This window comes from Piliocolobus tephrosceles, chromosome 16, assembly GCF_002776525.5.
Source record: "Piliocolobus tephrosceles isolate RC106 chromosome 16, ASM277652v3, whole genome shotgun sequence".
NCBI lineage: Eukaryota > Metazoa > Chordata > Mammalia > Primates > Cercopithecidae > Piliocolobus > Piliocolobus tephrosceles.
Window position 1 is genome coordinate 63,129,440 of NC_045449.1, and position 20,367 is coordinate 63,149,806.

At 40.7% G+C, this 20,367-nt stretch overlaps 1 protein-coding gene across 2 annotated transcripts in view; it reads left to right on the forward strand.

Moving 5' to 3' along the window:
• The window catches only part of MAP2K6 (mitogen-activated protein kinase kinase 6), a 131,089-nt gene extending 111,329 nt beyond the window's left edge, over positions 1-19,760 (forward strand). For both annotated transcript variants that reach the window (XM_023211948.1, XM_023211949.1), the window contains exons 8-12: positions 617-744; positions 2,005-2,082; positions 3,656-3,795; positions 13,140-13,185; positions 18,716-19,760. In XM_023211948.1, coding sequence (XP_023067716.1) covers positions 617-744; positions 2,005-2,082; positions 3,656-3,795; positions 13,140-13,185; positions 18,716-18,793 — 470 coding nt within the window. In that variant the 3' untranslated portion in view covers positions 18,794-19,760. The remainder of the gene's footprint in view (positions 1-616; positions 745-2,004; positions 2,083-3,655; positions 3,796-13,139; positions 13,186-18,715) is intronic.
• The last annotated feature ends 607 nt before the right edge of the window (positions 19,761-20,367 follow it).

The window sequence follows — 20,367 nt, forward strand, 5'->3', positions numbered from 1 at the left end:
CAAAAAAAAAAAAAAAAAAAGCCGGGCATGGTGGTGCACACCTGTAGTCCTAGCTACTCAGAGGACTGAGGCAGGAGGGTGATTTGAGCCCAGGAGTTTGAGGCTGCAGTGAGCTATGATCACACCACTGCATATCAGTTGAGTGACAGAGTAAAACCTTATCTTGAAGAAAAAACCAAAGCAAACAGAAACAAAGGTTACTTTGGTCATGTTTGGTATATCATTGTGTCACGGTCTGCCTTTTTGTTCTTTGTTTTATTACTCCTCCTTTAAATATCAATAGATCATTTTGAATTGGGCATTTGATTGAGTAATAATTTTTTAGGCTCTTACTACAAGTATAAGGGTAATGAAGATCATAAAATCAGTGGAGAAAACAGTTCTTTGTATTGAGAAATTCACAGTTCTACAAGGCATGAACAAAACATGAAATAAAAAGTCACGTTGAAAGCAATAAGCAGTTTATGACTATGGGTCAGGGATAGCAGTTACTTCTGTGTTGGGCAACTTGGGGAAAGGAAGATGGACAAATGGAGATTTTAGGCCCCCTGGTGGTAGAGAAAGGAACCTTGAAAGCAGACTGGAATGATGGGATCCTGGTTGCTTTTGCTTTCAGATGTCAAGCCTTCTAATGTACTCATTAATGCTCTCGGTCAAGTGAAGATGTGCGATTTTGGAATCAGTGGCTACTTGGTGGACTCTGTTGCTAAAACAATTGATGCGGGTTGCAAACCATACATGGCCGTAAGTACATTAGCTAGCGTGGCATCTGGTAATGTCACTGCTGGTAAATCATGCTGGGAAACAAGAAATGGATGGCCACAGAGGGAAAATGGAAATGTACTGAAGACTCCAACAGTAGTCTGCCTCTTAGTTTTTCTTCAAAATTTCATGTCTGAAATCTTTACTCACTTGCTTCGTATACTGTCTTAGTTTGTTCAGGCTGCTATGGCAAAATAACATAAGCCAGGCAGCCTATAAACAACAGAAATTTATTTCTCACAGTTTTTGGAGGCTAGGAAATCCAAGACGAAGGCACCAGAAGATTTGGTGTCTGATGAGGGCTCACGTTTCTCAGGATCATACATATCTCCTTCCTGCTTAGTCCTCCCACAGTGAGAGGGGCGAGGGATCTCTCTAGGGCTTCTTTTATAAGGGCTCCAGTCCTATTCATTAGTGTTGCACCTTCATGACTCAATCACCTCCCAAAGGCCCTGCCTTCTGATACCACTACATGTGCGATTAGGTTTTAACCTGTGGATTTTGGTGGGGAACAAACGTTCAGACCATAGTTACATATGTATTACTTTAAAAAAATCAAGTGAAAGAGATACGTTATTTGAAAAAACATATACACAATACATATAGCCTGCACAGTTTTCCATACTTTGGGAAGTATTACATTGTTTGTTGAGGACAAAATAGTAAATAGAGCTTAAATTACCCAAACAAGGCAGTTAGATTAGTCATGAGAGGACCTCACAGCTGTGGAGATTCACCGCCTTTAGCAGAGACCTTGCAATCCCCTTTAACTGAAGGAACAGACGCTACATTCTATGTGGAAATGAACTTGTGCTTTGAATCGAAAAGCTTCCTGTCTGTGTTTAGCTAAAAATTGCTCAGGTCTATTAGCATGGGACAGTAGCCCAGTGACTCTTGTTTTATTGAGTTCTGGACTGTTCATGTTTTAAACAAGGATAATTCTAGATGGGCAAAGTAGCTTTATAACGTATACCCTGTTTCCTCTTAAGGCAAATTTTAAATTTGTTATGAAAGGAACTTGATCCATTACTGTGTCCAAGAAAAGACAAACACAGAAGGGAAACCCTGTGGAGACATGGATATTTATTGTAGTTAACTGGGTCTTGTTGGCCTCAGAGGCATGTTAACAGCTTATAACAACTCACTTGGCAGCTGATGCTACCCCCATCCCCAGAGACTGTTGAACTAAGAATGTTATCTCAACTGTCTTCCCAGTTTCTCAGTTGTCTGTCTCCTTTCCAGCCTGAAAGAATAAACCCAGAGCTCAACCAGAAGGGATACAGTGTGAAGTCTGACATTTGGAGTCTGGGCATCACGATGGTAGTGTATGCCAATTGTCATGAACTATGAGGTTGTGGGCATGAAACTTGAATGACGTGGACTTTGGGTCCAAGAAACAAATGCCCTAAATGCTGGTTTGGGGCGCCCTCTCCTGCTGAGGTGGTAGGAGATTTTGAGTAATAACTGTTTGTAGTGTAGTATAGTAAAAACACTGATACGGGATTGGGGAAACCAATTTTTCTCTTGATTCCACCTCTGATGATCTGTATGCCTTTTTGAGTAATTGTTATAGTCACACGGACTATCTTCCTATCCTCATCTGTAAAATAAGAGGATCTTACCATATTCCTTATAGTTTAAAATTAAATTATTCAAGCCGAGGCAAGAAGCTTAAGCTGTGCAAAGAATGCTAATGTGCGTGAACCCTGATAGGGCCGTGTTATCCAGGACATAGGCTATGCTTCCCAGGATATTTTTATTGGAGAAGTAAAAGTTAAAGACTGATGAGGTCAGTGTGTTAGTTCGTTTTCACACTGCTGATAAAAGCATCCCCAAGACTGAGTAATTTAAGAGAAAAAGAGGTTTAATGGACTCACTGTTCCATGTGGCTGGGGAGGCCTCATGATCATGGTGGAAGGTGAAAGGCACATCTTACATGGTGGAAGACAAGAGAGAATGAGAGGGCCAAGCGAAAAGGGAGATGCTTCATAAAACCATCGGATCTCATGAGACTTTTTCACTACCGTGAGAACCGTAGCACAGTATGGGGGAACCGCCCCGTGATTCAATTATCTCCCGCTGGGTCTGCCCCACAACATGTAGGAATTATGGGAGCTACAATTCCAGATGAGATTTGGGTGGGGATGCAGCCAAACCATATCAGTCAGGTATATCCTCAATACAGGATAACCAGTAGGATGATTTCCTTAGACACAGCCCTAAAATTATATGATTTATTCCTAACTTATTCATAACTTTGGTGATTGTAAATTTCATCACTTTGGTGGTCATACATTTTCAGTGGATCACCGAGGTCTGGAATTATCCACTGTGGTCCTGGCTCCTCCCCAGGCGCAGCAGCTGAATAAATCCCATGAGTTATTTCTCCTGCCTGCCCAGAAAACACGTGATCCTGTAATGCAAAGTGGCCTTTTCTCAAGTCCAAAAGAAGATGAGTCATTTGGTTCTAGGTTGCTTTCTTCCCCCTGTCATTTCACCAAGCGACCTGCAGGTGGCAGTAGATGCTCAGCTCTGGAAAGGTCTCAGGCTGGGAATTACTTTTCAGACCAAACATTTGAAATCCTCGTAGCTTTACATCCTGAAGTTTAATACCGTTGGCTTACAATTTTTATGAAGTGCCACAGTGGGTTTTAGTGAGGGGCCCTGCTTTAGATAGGCTTAAGTGACTTGTCTAGTAAGTAATATTTAAAAATCCCCAGCACTAGGGATTTGGGGAAAATTGCTAGAGAACAAATTATTGGTTTATTCCCCCCCACCCCTTATACTTGAACTTTGCCTTGTGTTTCCCTCTGGCTCTCCACGAATGAAACATGGGTGATCCCCTAAAGCAGCCCTGTTGAAACTGTTGTCTCCTGTTTCCTCTCTTCTCCAGATTGAGTTGGCCATCCTTCGATTTCCCTATGATTCATGGGGAACTCCATTTCAGCAGCTCAAACAGGTGGTAGAGGAGCCATCGCCACAACTCCCAGCAGACAAGTTCTCTGCAGAGTTCGTTGACTTTACCTCACAGTGGTAAGAGAGCCCCACCTCCCAAGTGTCACTGTGAAAGAAGAAGATGAGTTCTCATGAGTTTCTTCCATTGGGTTTGTCTCCATCATGCATACATTCATTCCGAAAGCATTTGTGGAGTGCGCCCTCTCTGCTGGAGAAGCAAAGATGACCGTATCACACTCCCTGCCCTCGCTGAGCCCAAAGTCAAGTAGAGAAATCTCATAAATGAATAATTATAGTCTAAAGTGGCAAGTCCAGTGATAGAGATAGGGGCATGGGCGATTTAAGGAACTCGGAGGGAAGACCTCAGGATAGGCTTTTCTGGAGGAGATAAATCCGGAGCTGAGATCGTGAGAGGTGTTTTCCAAGCAAAAGGGAAATAGGAAAGGAAACGTATTCCCTACAGAAGGAATATCATTGACAATGTCACAAAAGCAAGAAACTCCTTTATGTGAGTTTTAAGCAATTTGATGTCAATTAGAGCATAAAGAGAAAGCTGATGAGACCCACTAAAAGCCTGGGGATAGGGAGTAGAGGCAAAGAATTACTTTGGGTGAGAAGATAGTGGGTAGTTTAAGAGTGTTTCTTAGGTCCTCAGAAGTCTTGTAGAACCTTGGTTGCTACTGAATACTTGCTAACTGTGGAGAAACTTGCCCACCATAAGAGACAATGCTGAAGTTCTGGGAAGGGAATCCAAAGAAAGTTGGGGTGGAAAGAGGGAGGGAGCCATACTCACGTGGTAAACTATATTTTCATGAAAACTGCCAGGGCAGTCAAGAAAAGCAACAGAGGGAAAGTATTCTCTAGACAATCAAGTCGTTTCTGTGTGCGTAGAGGTCATGATGCCTGGCATGACTTGATAGTAATGATCATGGCAAGTGATGCTGGAAGTGGGATGCCAGAAATGAAGCACATCCCTGAGCCAGATTAGTGTATTTGGCCATTCCACAGAAGTAGATGAGAATTAAGAGGGAGGGGACTGGGAGATGGTGGCACGCCCAGCTGTGATCCTCGGAGGAGGGCCGTTCTGAGTACTCACTGCTGGGGAAGGGTCTGGAGCTCTGAAGGCTGTTTGAGTTACTGAGGAAGCTGAAGGAACATCTTCCTCATGGCTTCATTCCTCGGCCTCCATGCTTTTTAGAAGTGCTGTGAGGTGGAGCACCCATGCCTGTAATCCCAGTACTTTGGGAGACCGAGGCGAGTGGATCACCTGAGATTAGGAGTTCGAGACCAGCCTGGCCAACATGGTGAAAACTTGACTCTACTAAAAATACAAAAGATAACTGGGCGTGGTGGTGGACAGCTGTAATCTTGGGAGGCTGAGGCAGGAGAATCACTTGAACCCAGGAGGTGGAGGTTGTAGTGAGCCGAGATCACGCCACTGCACTCCAGCCTGGGCGACAAGAACAAAACTTCATCTCAAAACAAATAAATAAGAAATAAAAACATAAAGCTGTGAATACAGCATTCATCAGGAAACGTGGAAGAAACATAAAACAAAGCAACTGTCTGTTGCTTGTGAACCTAAGAGCTCTTGGACTCTTTGTCAGCCTAAGGCCCCTCTTCATCCCTGGTACTTTTCCCTGATGATATATGAGGCTGGTCTGCAGTTGTTTGTTTTCGTTTTTGACTGGATGACTAGAGAGGGGCTGGAGCCTCGAGTGCTAGTACAATAGTTGTTGGATGCCTCTTAAAATATATATCTTCTAGCTACTTCCTGCCTGTTTTCCTTGAGGGAGTGTGTTGGATGTGGTAGTACCTCTGCCAGGATGGATTCATGATTTTGCATTCTGGATTCAAAAACTTGTTTTTTATGGTTGGTTGGTTGGCTGGATATGTATTTGTTTATTGCCTTATCTTCAAATGTTTAAGATCACATCAAAAAAAGGATTGAGGGGCTGGGCATGGTGACTCATGGCTATAATTCCAGCACTTTGGGAGGCCAAGGTGGCAGATCACTTGAGGTCAGGAGTTTGAGACCAACCTGACCAACATGGTGAAAACCCATCTCTGCTAAAAATACAAAAATTAGCCAAGTGTGGTGGAACATGCCTGCATTCCCAGCTACTCAGGAGGTTGATGCAGGAGAATTGCTTGAACCCAGGAGGCGGAGGTTGCAGTGAGCTGAGATTGCGCCACTGCACTCCAGCCTGGGTGATAAGAGAGAGACACCATTTCAAAAACAAAAACAAAAAAAGGGATGAGGCGTCTTGGGTAGTACAGAACAGTAGTTCTCAAGAGGGGTGGTAATGGGGAATGATCTTGTCTAGCTAAGTCTCTTCAAATTATTCTCCCTATTACCTTTCTCCCGCCTGTCCCCTTTTCCCAAGATTCTGGGTACTTTAGGAAATTTTGGTAAGAACGAGGCTGGTGTGAAAAGTGTGAGAAAGCCGAGTCTACCATTGTGAATCACCAGTTTAATCCAATGATTCTCAACTGTGGCTGCTCATTTATAAAACTCTAGTGAGCTTTCAAAATCACTGTCCCCTAGGACTCATCCTCATAGACTCTCATTTAATTGGTCTGGGGAGGGGCCAAGATACTTATTTTTTTTAAATGTTCTCAAGTCATTTTTAGGTACAGCTGCGGTGATAACCCCGGGTTTCGACATATGATCTGTGGACCTGCCATCAACTACTTTCTGTTTAGAAGGCTTATTTTCTTCAATTTATTTTAAAAAATCATCCAATTGCTTGATTTTTCTTTCACCAGTATATTTTTTCTCTTACTTAGAATTTTCTCCAAAGAATCAGAACACTGAAACTTTTTACAGGTGTTTTAAAAATGAACACCTTGAGAAATAAATGTTTTCTAATTGTAATGTGTGCACACATATGTGGAAGTTCCAGATACGCATCATTGCTCTTCATATAATGACTGCCCTGTGCCTACTCTCTCCTTTTAACACCCTTAGTGCCTTCATGGCCACCTGCTAAGATATCCCCTTCTGTCTCGTTTTCTTTTATTTTAACCCAGCTACCACAGTTCATTAATTAAAAAATTTTGAGCCGTAGACACATTCCAGCTTTCTTGAAACTGTCAATTCTGTTAATACTGTTTGCTCAGTGTCATTTCATTTCTACTCAAGTAGGTCAGTTTGTCTTATATCTGGGTTTATTAAAAATAATACCCTGTCTCTACAAAAAATACACAAGGTAGCTGGGTGTGGTGGTGCACACGTGGGGTCCCAGCTACTTGGGAGGCTGAGGTGGGAGGATCGCTTGAGCGTGGAAGGCTGAGGCTGCAGAAAGCCATAATTGTGCCACTGCACACCAGCTTGCGTGACAGAGCAAGACCCTGCTAAAATAAGATAAAATTAAAATTAAATAAATAAGATATCATATAAAATAAAATAAAATATGAAAATATCTAGAAACAAAACCCAAATCACTTTACCCTAAAAGTCATTAAAAGATAAATTTTCCTTCGTCAAAGTTTCAGTATTGTAGTTCTGGTAGAATGCTATACTTAAGAATATCAATTGTCTAAAATAGTCATTTTGTTGGTATGGGAATTAAGAAATAGAAGGGAATTGTTAATTCTGAATTTTATGAACATTCTTACTTATCCTCAATTTGACTTTTTCAGCATGCAAGCTCTCCTGTTCCAGGTCAATAATTTTTTTGCCTGCCACAAACCACCAATATATTTTCTTTGATATCCTTTAAGGATGAACATTATTTTTCAACTGGGTTGAAAAAGTCATCTTATACTCAAAAAGAAGCACTGATTTTCTTTTAGAGTTTATGACTGTCCTAGAAATTTATGGAAGCAATTTGATTTTTCATATGTATATTAACATACGGGTACATACCTCCATCCATTAGCAATCTAGTGATTTTACTTGTTTGATTATTGAAACCTTGAGGTTTGATCTGGAGCTTGGTGGAAAGAATGGAAAAGTGATTTTTTTTTTTTTTTGAGACGGGGTCTTGCTCAGTCGCCCAGGCTGAAGTGCGGTGGCCAGATCTCGGCTCACTGCAAGCTCCGCCTCCCGGGTTCACGCCATTCTCCTGCCTCAGCCTCCTGAAGAAAAGTGATTGTTAACAGATCTTCTACCTCTTGTTGAACAGAGGGCTATTCCCTGTGCGCATAACTCCCCTTTATCAGCTATTATTTTTCTCCTGAATAAAGCTATATTATTGAGACATATCTTCATTAAAGAACCTTTTTTTTCTTGTGATCTCCATGTTTTTTATATTTTTGTTACGTAGGCTATGGCCCTCCCAGACTTCTCAGAAAGTCCCAACTCTATGTGCTGAGTGGGGAAGGGAAGCTATGTATTTGGAAAGTGAAATATTTAATCTCAAATTTCAAGATAGATACATCTATGTTTTTATCTCCTACGTCTGTCTTTGGTATGTAGAAAAAGAACACATTACCCACAGCCTAGGTAACCATCAGAGGATTTGTGAACTTGTGTATGCTGCCTAAGCATTTGATGTCACAATGCTATCATACACCTGCACCCAAGGAATCAACTTGGCACGATGCCATCTCCTTGTTGCTAGGTACCGTAATTCTGTATCCAGGGAATTGGCAGCCATTCGTCTGGCCCATCAGTACTGATCAGTGCTTGTGAGTTGACCGTAAATCACATAGTTTGTGGAGTGAAGTAGAAAAGCTCTTACAGGCTATCATCACCACACCCAAAGTTAGACCTAGAGTCCAGAGTTCCAGTTTTTGCATTTCTTTTGCAGTAACATCTGACAAATGTTTCCTGAAGGAGAAAGAAGAGTTAACCATATGAACACAAAGGAAAAAAGCAAACCCACAATGGTTTCTTACAAACCCTTCTTTTCTGTATTTATTTTGAGAGAAGACTACAGAATGTGATTTTCTTCCTCTTTTTCCTATATATCTCTTTCATATCATAGGGGTTTGAAGGAGTTCTTGGGTTGTGTTGTGTTGACCATGTCAGCCTTGTTTTGGGATTCATCATACAGAAGTCTAATAGAGAAGTCTTGCTTTCTAGTCCTGCAGAGGGGTTAACAAACGAGTTCGCAAAAGATTGGAATGTTAGCCGTTTTCATCATAAACTCTTCCTATCGGTTCACAGAAGGAAGTCACTGGAAATCAACTGCCGAGTGCCAGAACAGCTGGACTTCCCTTTGGCTTTCTCTCCAGGCCTATTTAAGAAGCTGTGGGCCCAACTGACCAGTCTGATGGCATATCGAAGGGTGGTGGAGGCCCGCTCAAGCGTCGATATTGTCCGACTCAGAGAAGCTAGTATAAAACACAGTCAAATTCAATCTCCTATTTGTGCAGGAAGGACAGTAAAAAGAGGCACTAGATGTTTATTTAGCTTTTGACAAGTGTACGCCTTGAAAGGCGCAATGTGTTTTTATTCTGTGGATGCACCAAATAGCCCTTCTTGGAAATGATCGGGGGAGTTCAAATAGGCAGAAATCCTCTGGTCAGCACAGACTTCAAGCTAGCAATTCTCAAGACAGCATGAGCTGTTTTTTAGTGTCAGCTATGGTCAGAAGCGTGTGTTGTGGCATTTGGAAAAAGAATTAGGGCAGTTAGCTAATTGCACGCTTGAAAATGACAAGCCCCTTGAAAATTCAAAAGTCTGATTCCAGTTCAAAAAGAAATTGGTGTTGCTTTGAACTCCAGAGTTGTTATTGTGTACTGAATTTCAAGTACTTCCTACCAAACATGGAAAATTTACTTTCCCCCCAACCTTATCCTGAGTATTTTGCTATTCTTAGTCCATGTTTTGAAGTGTTCTTGATGTAAAAGATGGAAAGAATGGGTTATATCAGTTACATTAATTTAATAAACAGCCTTGCTTTGCTGTGTAAGTATTTTCCATTCATATTCTGCGGTAGTGTTTGGGGCAGATTGTGAACTTTGTAATCAGGGGCCATGAGTCCAGGAATAGTCTATTGGCCAGTAGTCTTGGAGGTTTCAGGAATCCTTAACACTTTATGATGGATCAACTAGGGTACTTTCCTATATTTTCTTTATACAGAGTTAACAAAAATCTGGATTTTTTTTTTTTTCTTTTTTGATACAGAATCTCACCCTGCTGCCTAGGCTGGAGTGCAGTGGCACAATCTCAGCTCACTGCAACCTCTGCCTCTTGGGTTCAAGTGATTCTTATGCCTCAGCTTCCCTAGTAACTGGGATTATAGGCACCTGCCACCATGCTCAGCTAATTTTTGTATTTTTAGTAGAGTCGGGGTTTCACCATGTTGGCAAGGCTGGTCTTGAACTCCTGACCTCAAGTGAGCTCAAGTGATCCACCTGCCTCGCCCTCCTGAAGTGTTGGGATTACAGGCGTGAGCCACCGCACCTGGCCAAGAAATTTTTATAAGCTGTTCCAGAAGTGAAAAGATAAGATATCCTGACTCAAAATCAGCATGTAAAAAAATACAATATGTAAGAATTTTTTAAAATACAGCATGTAAAAAAATACAATATTTAAATAAAATACAGCATTTAAAAAATACAGTATTTTTTAAAATGGAGATATTTAAACTCATCTATCTGTTGGTAAGGTTCTATACCTTACCCCTGTCATGCTTAGCTTCAGAGGGTGAGGCAGAGCTCCCGTCACACATACCAGGTCTCATTTGCTTAAAATGATCCATTTTATCTCTTCTGCTAAATATAAAGTCTGCTGAAGTCCTTTTATCTCTTCTGCTAAATATAAAGTAAAAAATCGGCACATTGTTACATTTGAGAGACAAGCTTTTCTTCCTGACATTGCCTTGGTTTTTGTTGTTGGCTGATGAAAGCTAGTAAGGGAGTGGGCCTGGGTCCTCAATGAGAATGTTCCAGATGCAGTGCAGAGTTTAAGTTCTAAATAGAGACACCAGAATCAACCATTTGAATATTGAGTGTGGATTTAATGTTGTGCTTGTGCTTTTTGTTATTTACTGAGCGTGTTACATTGTTCCAACGATAGAGAAGAATTTCTGGTTTTTGATTTGCTTTGAACAATAGTGGGAAATTCAGGGCTTCTAGCCTGTTTGTTTTTTTTACTAGGGTCTGTGTGCAAGTCAGCAATACTCCTGGGATCACATTGCTTCTTCTGTGTTTCTTTCTAGGTAAACTAGCTCTTGAACTTAGAAAGAAACACTTTGGCTTCCTGGGGCTGAGGGCAGGAGACGGTCGTGGTGAGAATGTGCTTAAAGACAGACAAACCAGCTGGAGATGTTCCTTTTAAGTGAAGGGGAGAGGAAGCAGCAACAAGGAGGGATCACCTGTTACACATAGCACAGCGTTTCTTTATCTCTGCACTATTGACATTTTGGGCTAGATTGTTCTTTGTTGTGGTGGATTGCCCAGTGCATTGTGGGATGTTTAGCAATATCCCCGGCCTCTACCTATTAGATGCCAGTAACACCCTGCCACCAGGTGTAACAACCAAAAATGCCTCCTGACATGGTCCATATATCCCCTGGGGAGCAAAATGACCTCCAGCTGAGAACCACCCATGTAGACTCTCAGCATCTAGGTACCTACAAAACCATAGTGGGAGTTACACGGACTCATTCATTTCACTCAGCACACATTCCCATATCAATCGGACCTTGCCAGCTGTTAATTCCTCTTTCTAATGCGCTCTTATTTTTATCCTCAGTTGAGATGAAACTTTCTCTCATAGGTTGTCTGGTCACTGAGGTCACTAGGTCCTAAGTCTGCCCTCAGTTCCAGGTTGAAACTTCTGTCCTCACATCTACCTGTACCCTGTCTCAGGTTCCCTGGCTTCCACCCACAGCATTGCCTGGAATAAACTGGTAGGCTGATTTTAAGTTGTTTTGGTTCAAAAACTTTCTCTCTCTCTCTCTTTTTTTTTTCTTTCTTAATTTTATTTCGTTTTAAACCACAGTTTCTTGAAGTGCCTGAACTACTTCGTTGTCTCATGGTTCTGTACCTTACCCCTGTCATGCTTAGCTTCAGAGGGTGAGGCAGAGCTCATGCCACACATACTAGATCTCATTTGCTCAAAATGATCCATTAGCTCAAATCCCAGCAACCTAAGAATCAGTTACATTTTGATCCCTCCAACTCCAGGCAAAATTCCTTTCCATTCCAATGCCAGGCAAAGCTCCTTTTCATTCATGGATGATTTTGTGGCCCACTGGGCACAGGAGTCTGTAGGTTGCCTTGCAAATCATAGTTTTCAAAATCGTCTTTTTCTCCATCTGTAACCTGGGATTCCACCTCCAAGTAAACTGTTTCTTTTTTTTTCTTTCCTTTCTTTTTCCTTTTTTTTTCATTGGAAGGCCAGAGTTGGATGAAGGATAGGGATGGGCTGAGGATGGGGTGATGGGTTGGTCTCTTCATCTTACAGTTTTATTACTGTTAAATAATAAGTAACAGCACTTATTGCCTCCGGTATCAAATGTTATTAAATGTCTGTGTCAACAGAGAGCAGAATAACCAGAAGTCACCTGACAATAGCACATGACCGGAAAGTATTTCTAAACAGTAATTGCTGTCACTGAGTGTGCTTTCTCTTTTGTCAGCTGTCCTAAACAGGTCTTATTACCTTTGTCATAAACAAGTAGTATTACCTTAGAAATGTTCTGGGGGGCTGGGCACAGTGGCTCACACCTGTAATCCCAGCACTTTGGAAGGCTGAGGCACGTGGATCACTTGAGCCTAAGAGTTCAAGACCAGCCTTGGCAACATGGCGAAACCCTGCCTCTACAAAAAATACAAAAAATTAGCCAGGCATGGTGGTACATGCCTGTAATCCCAGCTACTCAGGTGGCTGAGGCAGGAAGATCACCTGAGCCTAGGGAGGTGGAGGCTGCAGTGAGCCAAGATTGTATGCTCCTGCACTCCAGCCTGGGCAACAGAGCCAGCACCTGTCTCAAGGAAAAGAAAATAAATATTAGGGGTTTATGGCTTCTATCTCAGGCAGGTTTGGTGAGGACTATATAAAAGCAAATTATATATTCATGGGAAACAGAAGCAAAAAGAACCAGGTACCTGACAGTGAAGAGATAATAAATGGCGATGTAAGAAACACCTGCCAATTTCTTTGTCTGTGGAAACAGCATTAAAAGCCGCATTGAGGAAAGTAGATATTTTTGAAATATAATGGCTTTAGATCAGAAAAATTAGTCTGTATGTCATTGGTAAAGTATCAAAAGGAAAGTGCGCGCATGCGCGCACACACACACACACACACACACACACAACTGTTTTTCCCATTAAGGTACAACCAGGGTGATTTAAAACATAATACATAAGGGTTACAGAAGAGGAAAGTCAAGATAGGAGGCTGTGTTTTCAATACACTTTTAAAGCGGATTATGTTTAGTGTTCTACAGGTTCTGAAATCCTTGTCTAATGAAAATACATAAGGCTTCTAGATTTTAACGATTTTTTTTTTCTTTAAGCTTAAAGAAGAATTCCAAAGAACGGCCTACATACCCAGAGCTAATGGTGAGTATTGTTGGAAATGTAAACATGAGTTTACTAATAGCTATAAAAGGCAAAGTCACTAAGACCTAAATTATCATCACATCACCATATTGGAAGAGTTGGTTCATTGAGACATCAGTGACAGGAATTGAACTCCAGGAAAGAGAGTTAAAAGAGTTCATCCTACATCCTTCTTAAACATAGGTTGGAACTTGTCACTATTCTTAGCAATTTTTTTCCAGGCTGTAAACCTGTCATGATACAGAGCAAATTATGTGTATACAATTTATATTTTTGAATTTAAAAGCTACGAGAAGCCACATATTACTAAGATAAAATTAAGGAAAGTATGGTGTAAGAGATTTCAATAATGAGAAAAACTTAAATGCTATTTGACTGATCAATTTTTGATAAAATATCTGGCCTAAATTGGATGAACAACTTTTTGGTGGGTAGCTAGGGAGGGGAAAAAAATGTTTGCTTTTTGTTTTCACTTTGGTGGAAAAAAGTAAGACAAAGCATTATTGGTTTGAATTATACTCCCTCAGCATTCACAGTTTATCACTTGCTATATCCATGAAAAGCAAGAGTGAAAGTAAAATCTTAGCATTGTTGTATTAAAATAACTTCTCTTAAATTGTGGTAACTATAGGCAGGGCACAGTGGTTGCTCATGCCTGCAATCCCAGCACTCTGGGAGGCCGAGGTGGGCAGATCGCTTGAACCCAGGAGTTGGAGACCAACCTGGGCAACATGACAAAACCCCACCTCTGCAAAAAGTACAAAAAATTAGCCAGGCATGGTGGCATTTTCCTGTAGCCCCAGCTACTCAGGAGGCTGAGGTGGCAGGATCACTTGAGCCCGGGAAGTTAAGGCTGCAGTGAGCCGTGTTTGTGCCACTGAATTCCAGCCTGGGTGATAGAGTGAGACCTTGTCTCAAAGAAAACAAACAAACAAACAAAACTCTGTAACTACAATTCTAAGCTAATTACCAATGATTCTAAGCTAAATACAAATGGCAAGGACCTAAACTTGGCAACGCTTTGCTTTATCTAAGTATATGTTGAATGAAGGAGAAACACATTTTTGGAGGGGGAGAAATATATATAATTCAGACTATTTGCTAATCTGTGTTAACTCTTTCCTAGATTTGTTTCAATTATCAAGGTTTTCATTTTAGTGGGGGGAAAGAAGAGCCATATTCATGCACAATTTCAAAAGCAATAAAACACTGATACCCTTTCTTACTGGAACACATCAGTGTTTCTTACTGGAATTCATCAGGCATTAAATGCTTGCTCCTCTGCTATCCCAGCCACAAACCCTGCTGTCTTCAAGACCAACTCAGGGCATGTCTTAGAAGCACGGATTCCTAATGTCAAATGCTGTGGTGAGGTGGCTTAGATATGAGGAAGCACAGCTTGGAAATGTCGAGTCAGGAAGAATTATAGAAAGCTGATCAGGAAGATGCATGACAGCTACAGCCAGTCACATAGGTTTTCAGTTCTGTTGCCTAAGCTTTGATTGAAGATTGAACCATTTTGCAACTGGATGAACTGGAGATGAGGCCATCTCCCTGGGCCTCCATTGGGTCCGTTAAAAGGCAGCCCCCTAGTGCTCAGCACTCGACTAGTTTTATTCAACTAAAACTCACAGTTAAAGAAGGAAATATGAGTAATGTTTGAGAAAATCCTAGCATACTACATGTTTAAGTTGATTATTTTTTAATAGCCAGTCAAAGGCTTTTTCAGTTCTGTCTACTCTTTTTACATATGCTTATGCACCTGCTAGGGCAGTTTTCAATTAATTTCACATAAAATACAGTAGATATAGAGGTATTCTTGTAGGATACTATGGAGCCTGTAATCCTATTTTATTTATTTATTTATATATTATTTTTTATTTTTTAGAGATGGAGTCTCATTATGTTGCCCAGGCTGGTCTCGAATTCCTGGGCTCAAATGATCCTCCTGCCTGGGCCCCCAAAGTAGCTGGGACTACAAGTGTGCACCTGTATTCCTATTCTAAAGTTACCATGTTTTGTAACTAATTTCAGATAAGAACATTTTCTTATATTTCTGGCTATTTAAAATACAGAACTTTTTTTTTTTCTTCTTCCAAGTGGTTTCTGATCAGAAATTTCATTGAAACATGCTTGAGGAAAAGAATGATTAATATACATGGGCAGCTGAAGTTGAATTCTACATTTGCAATATGTTCTAATCCTGTAATATTTTATGGCCTACATGTATATTAATGTTATAAAATCATGTCGGTTCCCATTTTCTTCTTACAGCATTCGTCTTTGTGGTTCTGGAAATGGACTTGCCTTTTACAGCTATAACTATTCCCTGCTTTCCTGTGGAATTGAGGTTTTCAAATGGAAAATCTGAGTCCAAACTCCCTGACTTTAGCATTGGGAAAACACTTGCTGAGAGGCAATTGTTTAGATTTTAGGAGTTGGTGAGGAAGTATGAAGGAAAAAAAGAATCCTTTTTCCACGTGAAGGACATTTTAATTAAGGCCTTAACCTAGACATGTTCCTCTTATAGAAATCCCAAATGTTTCTCTCCCTAACACGGATTGAAGGGTGTGTATTCTTTAAGATCATCTCATTTGCTTGTTTTCTCAAATGTCACTGGGGAGTATGACTCAGTAGAATTTATTCTTCTAAAGTAGGTAGCAGCCAACTTTTTCTGTAAAGGACTAAATAGTAAGTATTTTAGTCTTTGTAGGCCATACAATTGCTGTTTACAATGGCTCAATTCAGTGTTGCAATGTGGAAGCAGCCATATCCAATGTGTTAAAAAAAAAAAAAAAAAAAAGGGATGTGTGTGGCTGTGTTCCAATAAAACTTTATTTAAAACACAGGAAGTGGGCTAAATTTGGCCTCTGGGTCACAGGTAGCTGATCCCTATCCTAGATGATAATCATGAGAAATGATAACCAGTTCATTCAAGTGATTGCCCAGTGAAATAATTATGTTCTTCAATTATCTTAGGAAGTTCTAGATTGAATTGTATGTTAAACAAAGATGCCTGAACCCATTCAAAACCATAGTCTTAAGGGATGAGGTGCTGTGCATGGGACAGGGAGACCTGCTGGTGACTGTAGCTTGTCTGTCTGTTCCTCACAGTATGTTCATGGATCTCCATGTTTTCTTCAGGCACATTAGTGAGCCCAAATGGTGTAAAGTCCTCCCTTCTTGTCTCCCTGACTCCTCTTTTGGGAAATCCAGCCTGGGACTATAGTCTGAGTATTATTCATGCTCCCTCATTTGCCCATTTCCTGGTTGCTGCCCTTGCTAATCTTAATTCATTGCTTATAGAAGGGACTGGTTCCCTCTTAACCTTTTGCAGCCTCAAAACCCACACAAGAAGGCAAGTCATACTTTCCATTTGACATCCCTGCCCGTTTTCCCCTCCCCCTGGCCTTCTGGCTCACATAGTATTTTCTCAGCCTGGGAATAAATGGAAAGATGCCTAGGAATTTTCTTTTTTTTAATGAAAGACTTCACGTCAGGTTATTTAATTCATTTGCAGACTCAGGCTACATCCACTGAGCTAATAGCCACTAGCAGAACAAAAGGCAAGGTGGGCCTGGCAGGTGTTGGAAGCAGTCACAAAGATAATCTGAGGTTTGGCCTGTCCTGTTTTGATAGTAAAAAACTTTTAAGGACGTTAAAAGATTTCCAAATGTCCAGAGGATGTGGGAAAGCTAGTAAGTATGATGGTAGAGCCCTTAGTAAGTGTGCTGTATGTATGATTACTATCAGAAGTATGGCTGCTATTTAGTTTTTGAGGGAGCTCGGGAGGAAGGACCTGGCATCCAGAGCTTCAGTTGATTTCATGAGTGTAAGGATCCGAGCCAGCACCCAACCAGTGTCCTCAGATGGGCAAAGGGAGAAAATCTCTTTTCCATTTTCTGAGTCATGATACTTAATTGTGACCAGGTATCTTCTTTGGGGTTTTTATTTCTTTGTTCCTTTCCCATTTGCATTGTTTCCTAAAATTTCCGTGGGTGTGAACTCAGTTTTCCACAGAGCCGACGCATCCAACCCTCCTCTGTCAGGTTTAAAACAAATATAATTAGAAAACCTACAGCTGGGCAACATAAAGGTTGTAAACTAAACTCCCTAAAGTCAGGGGAAACTGAGTCACTTATGTGTCTGGATGTAAAAATGCTTACATTTAGCTACTCAACTGGTCATTGAAAGTAGTATGACCAGGCAATCAAGGAAGTGAGCATGGGAGGTGAGACATGTGGGACTAAGTTCTGCCTGTAGGAATTATCCGTTTTGGTTGGGTTTGGTTGATTCTATTTCCACTGGGTTTGGCTGGTTCTGTTTCTACTGTAAGAACTGTGGCTCATGACCTGATATATCTTTCTAAGTAGAGGTGGCAGGTTCCACTGTGAGAGTTGGCCACTTATTGTAACAAAATTGAGCAATTTGGGGAGAATTGTTCTAGGGCAGAGAAAATGGCTTCCTGTTCAGAATTGTTTTGAAATGCATGACCTCTTGAATTACACACCATGCCTGTTCCCTTAGCAAAGCACAAGACTTGTTATGTTTTTATAATTTACTTGATCTGAGCTGTGTGGATAGAGACTCTTACCTTTTCAATCCTCAATCTCCGAGTTCAGTTTTCTCTGCATATAACTAGAGTTTGGCAGTCTACATTATTTTTCAGATGGATCAACTCTTCATCAGGAGAGACATAAGTATAACTCATGGCTTGGCAAATGGCTTTAACTGTTTCAGTCTAAACCAGTTCTCCAATATCAAAGGCAAGGGCTACCTTACTGTTCAACAAAATTGACTTCTCATTCATTCATCTTTTTCCTGAGAAATAAAAGTGCATACACCTGGCCCGGCATAGTGGCACATGCCTGTAATCCCAGCACTTTGGGAGGCCGAGGCAGGTAGATCACAAGATCAGGAGATCAAGACCATCCTGGCTAACACAGTGAAACCCTGTCTCTACTAAAAGTACAAAAAATTAGCCGGGCATGGTGGCAAGCAACTGTAGTCCCAGCTACTCGGGAGGCTGAGGCAGGAGAATCACTTGAACCCGGGAGGCGGAGTTTGCAGTGAGCCAAGATCGCACCACTGCACTCCAGCCTGGGCGACAGAGCGAGACTTCATCTAAAAAAAAAAAAAAAAAGGTGCACACACCTATGAATTGTCTTATTATCTTACTACTATATTAGCCTAAAATGACCTTGTGGGGCCCAGGGCTATTTGTAAATCAGAGTTTGGGTTGTTTTTTGTCAATCTTTGTATGTTGCCGTAGATGAAACTTAAAAAAAAAAAAAAGAATATAGTGGAAACCTAGAGATATCAGGATGGCAAGAGTGACAACTAAGAGATATCTTTAAAACATTCGCATCACTAGGTGTGTGCTTGATTTTGGAAAGGGTAGGAAGAGCCCAGCCTAGCTCTAATAGGGTTACTTAATCCCTGTACCAAGCGGATCTATTCATTTGCTAATCTCATATATTGTTTGTCAGTGAGAAATATTAATGCCATGTTTTTTCTTTTTCTTTTCCAGCAACATCCATTTTTCACTCTACATGAATCCAAAGGAACAGATGTGGCATCTTTTGTAAAACTGATTCTTGGAGACTAAAAAGCAATGGACTTAATCGGTTGACCCTACTGTGGATTGGTGGGTTTTGGGGTGAAGCAAGTTCACTACAGCGTCAATAGAAAGTCATCTTTGAGATAATTGAACCCTGCCTTTCAGAGGGTTTTCTCTCCCAATTTTCTTTTTATTCCCCCTCTTGAGGGGGCCTTGGGATCTATAGTATAGAATGAACTGTCTAGATGGATGAATTATGATAAAGGCTTAGGACTTAAAAAGGTGATTAAATATTTAATGATGTGTCATATGAGTCCTCAAGCTTCTCAGACTTCTCTTATTCTTTACAAAATGAATGCATTAGCCCTGACAAAAAGGTGCTACAGTAGTGATGAAATTATAAGTAGATTTGTAGTTCGTCCCATTTATTATTTTAATATTTATGTTTAAGTGCTTGCTTGAAAAGATTCCATTTTATACAAGAAGGGAGATTCAAAAAAAAAAAAAAAGACAAGGTTGGGTTGGCAATATTTATAGGGCTTTTATTTTTTAAGTTCAATTGTGTCTGTGATCCAGAAGAAATTATTTAATATGCATCTTTGAGAAATTATAAAAATATCAAAAAGGAGCTCTTCTTGTGAAATGTCTGTTCCAGCTGTTGTGACTGCTGCCATTTTTGCAAACATCCGCCCAATCCTGGGTGATCACCACATCTTTTAGGGGAAGTGGCAAGATGCTGTGGTCATACTCTTTTCCCCAACTTTGGAAAACGTAAAAATCACTCGTATCACAGCTCAAAGAGTAAAACATTTGGTTCTCCTGACACTTGGGGTATAGTATTAGTGGAAAGTGATTCGTAATATGATTTTATATCCACCTACCTATTCATCTACCTGTGTGTGTGTTTCTCTGTATATTTGGCAATTCGCAAGTCCTGCCAAATGGTTTCCATGAGCATCTCTGTCTGGTAAGGAGGACATTTGTCAGTTTTGAGGGGGAGATGTGTTAAACTACAGAAAAAAAATGGTGCCTTCTTCTGCGTTTGTCCCTCCTGCCATGTGTAAGTTCTAAGGATTGCCTTTGTAGTTAATGCACTCTTTGGCTGTGTTTGTTTGTTTTCTTGTTCAGTGAAGCAGCCTTACTATTCATAGAAGGGCTAGAATAGGAGAAAATTAAAGGTGGTGAGTAATTCTTTGATAAGATGAGGAAATAATGGGAAAGGTTGAATTAATTCCTAGGCATGGACTACCAGACGACCACAAGTTGAGTTGAGGCCACATCTTTCTTCAGCAGTGTGCAATAGCTGACTCCTCTGTAGGAGATGAGCTTCATCAGGAGCTCCTAGCAGGTTGACTAAGCAACAGAAGTTCTTTCTCATGGCTAAATATACCCACAGGTTCTCTGATTTGTAGCTCTAGGTTTCTTGATGATCAAGGAGTGAAGTAATTGACAGGGAAAATATAGACCTATGATGAATAACCAGGAACCATTGTTTTTGGACAAGGAAGGACAGAAGATTTTTATTTTAAAAAGAAAAAAGAAAACCGTACTTTTTCTTTCTTGGCCTCAAGTTCAATATGGAGAGGATTGCTTCCCTGAATCCTCTCTTCCTTCTCCTTTTA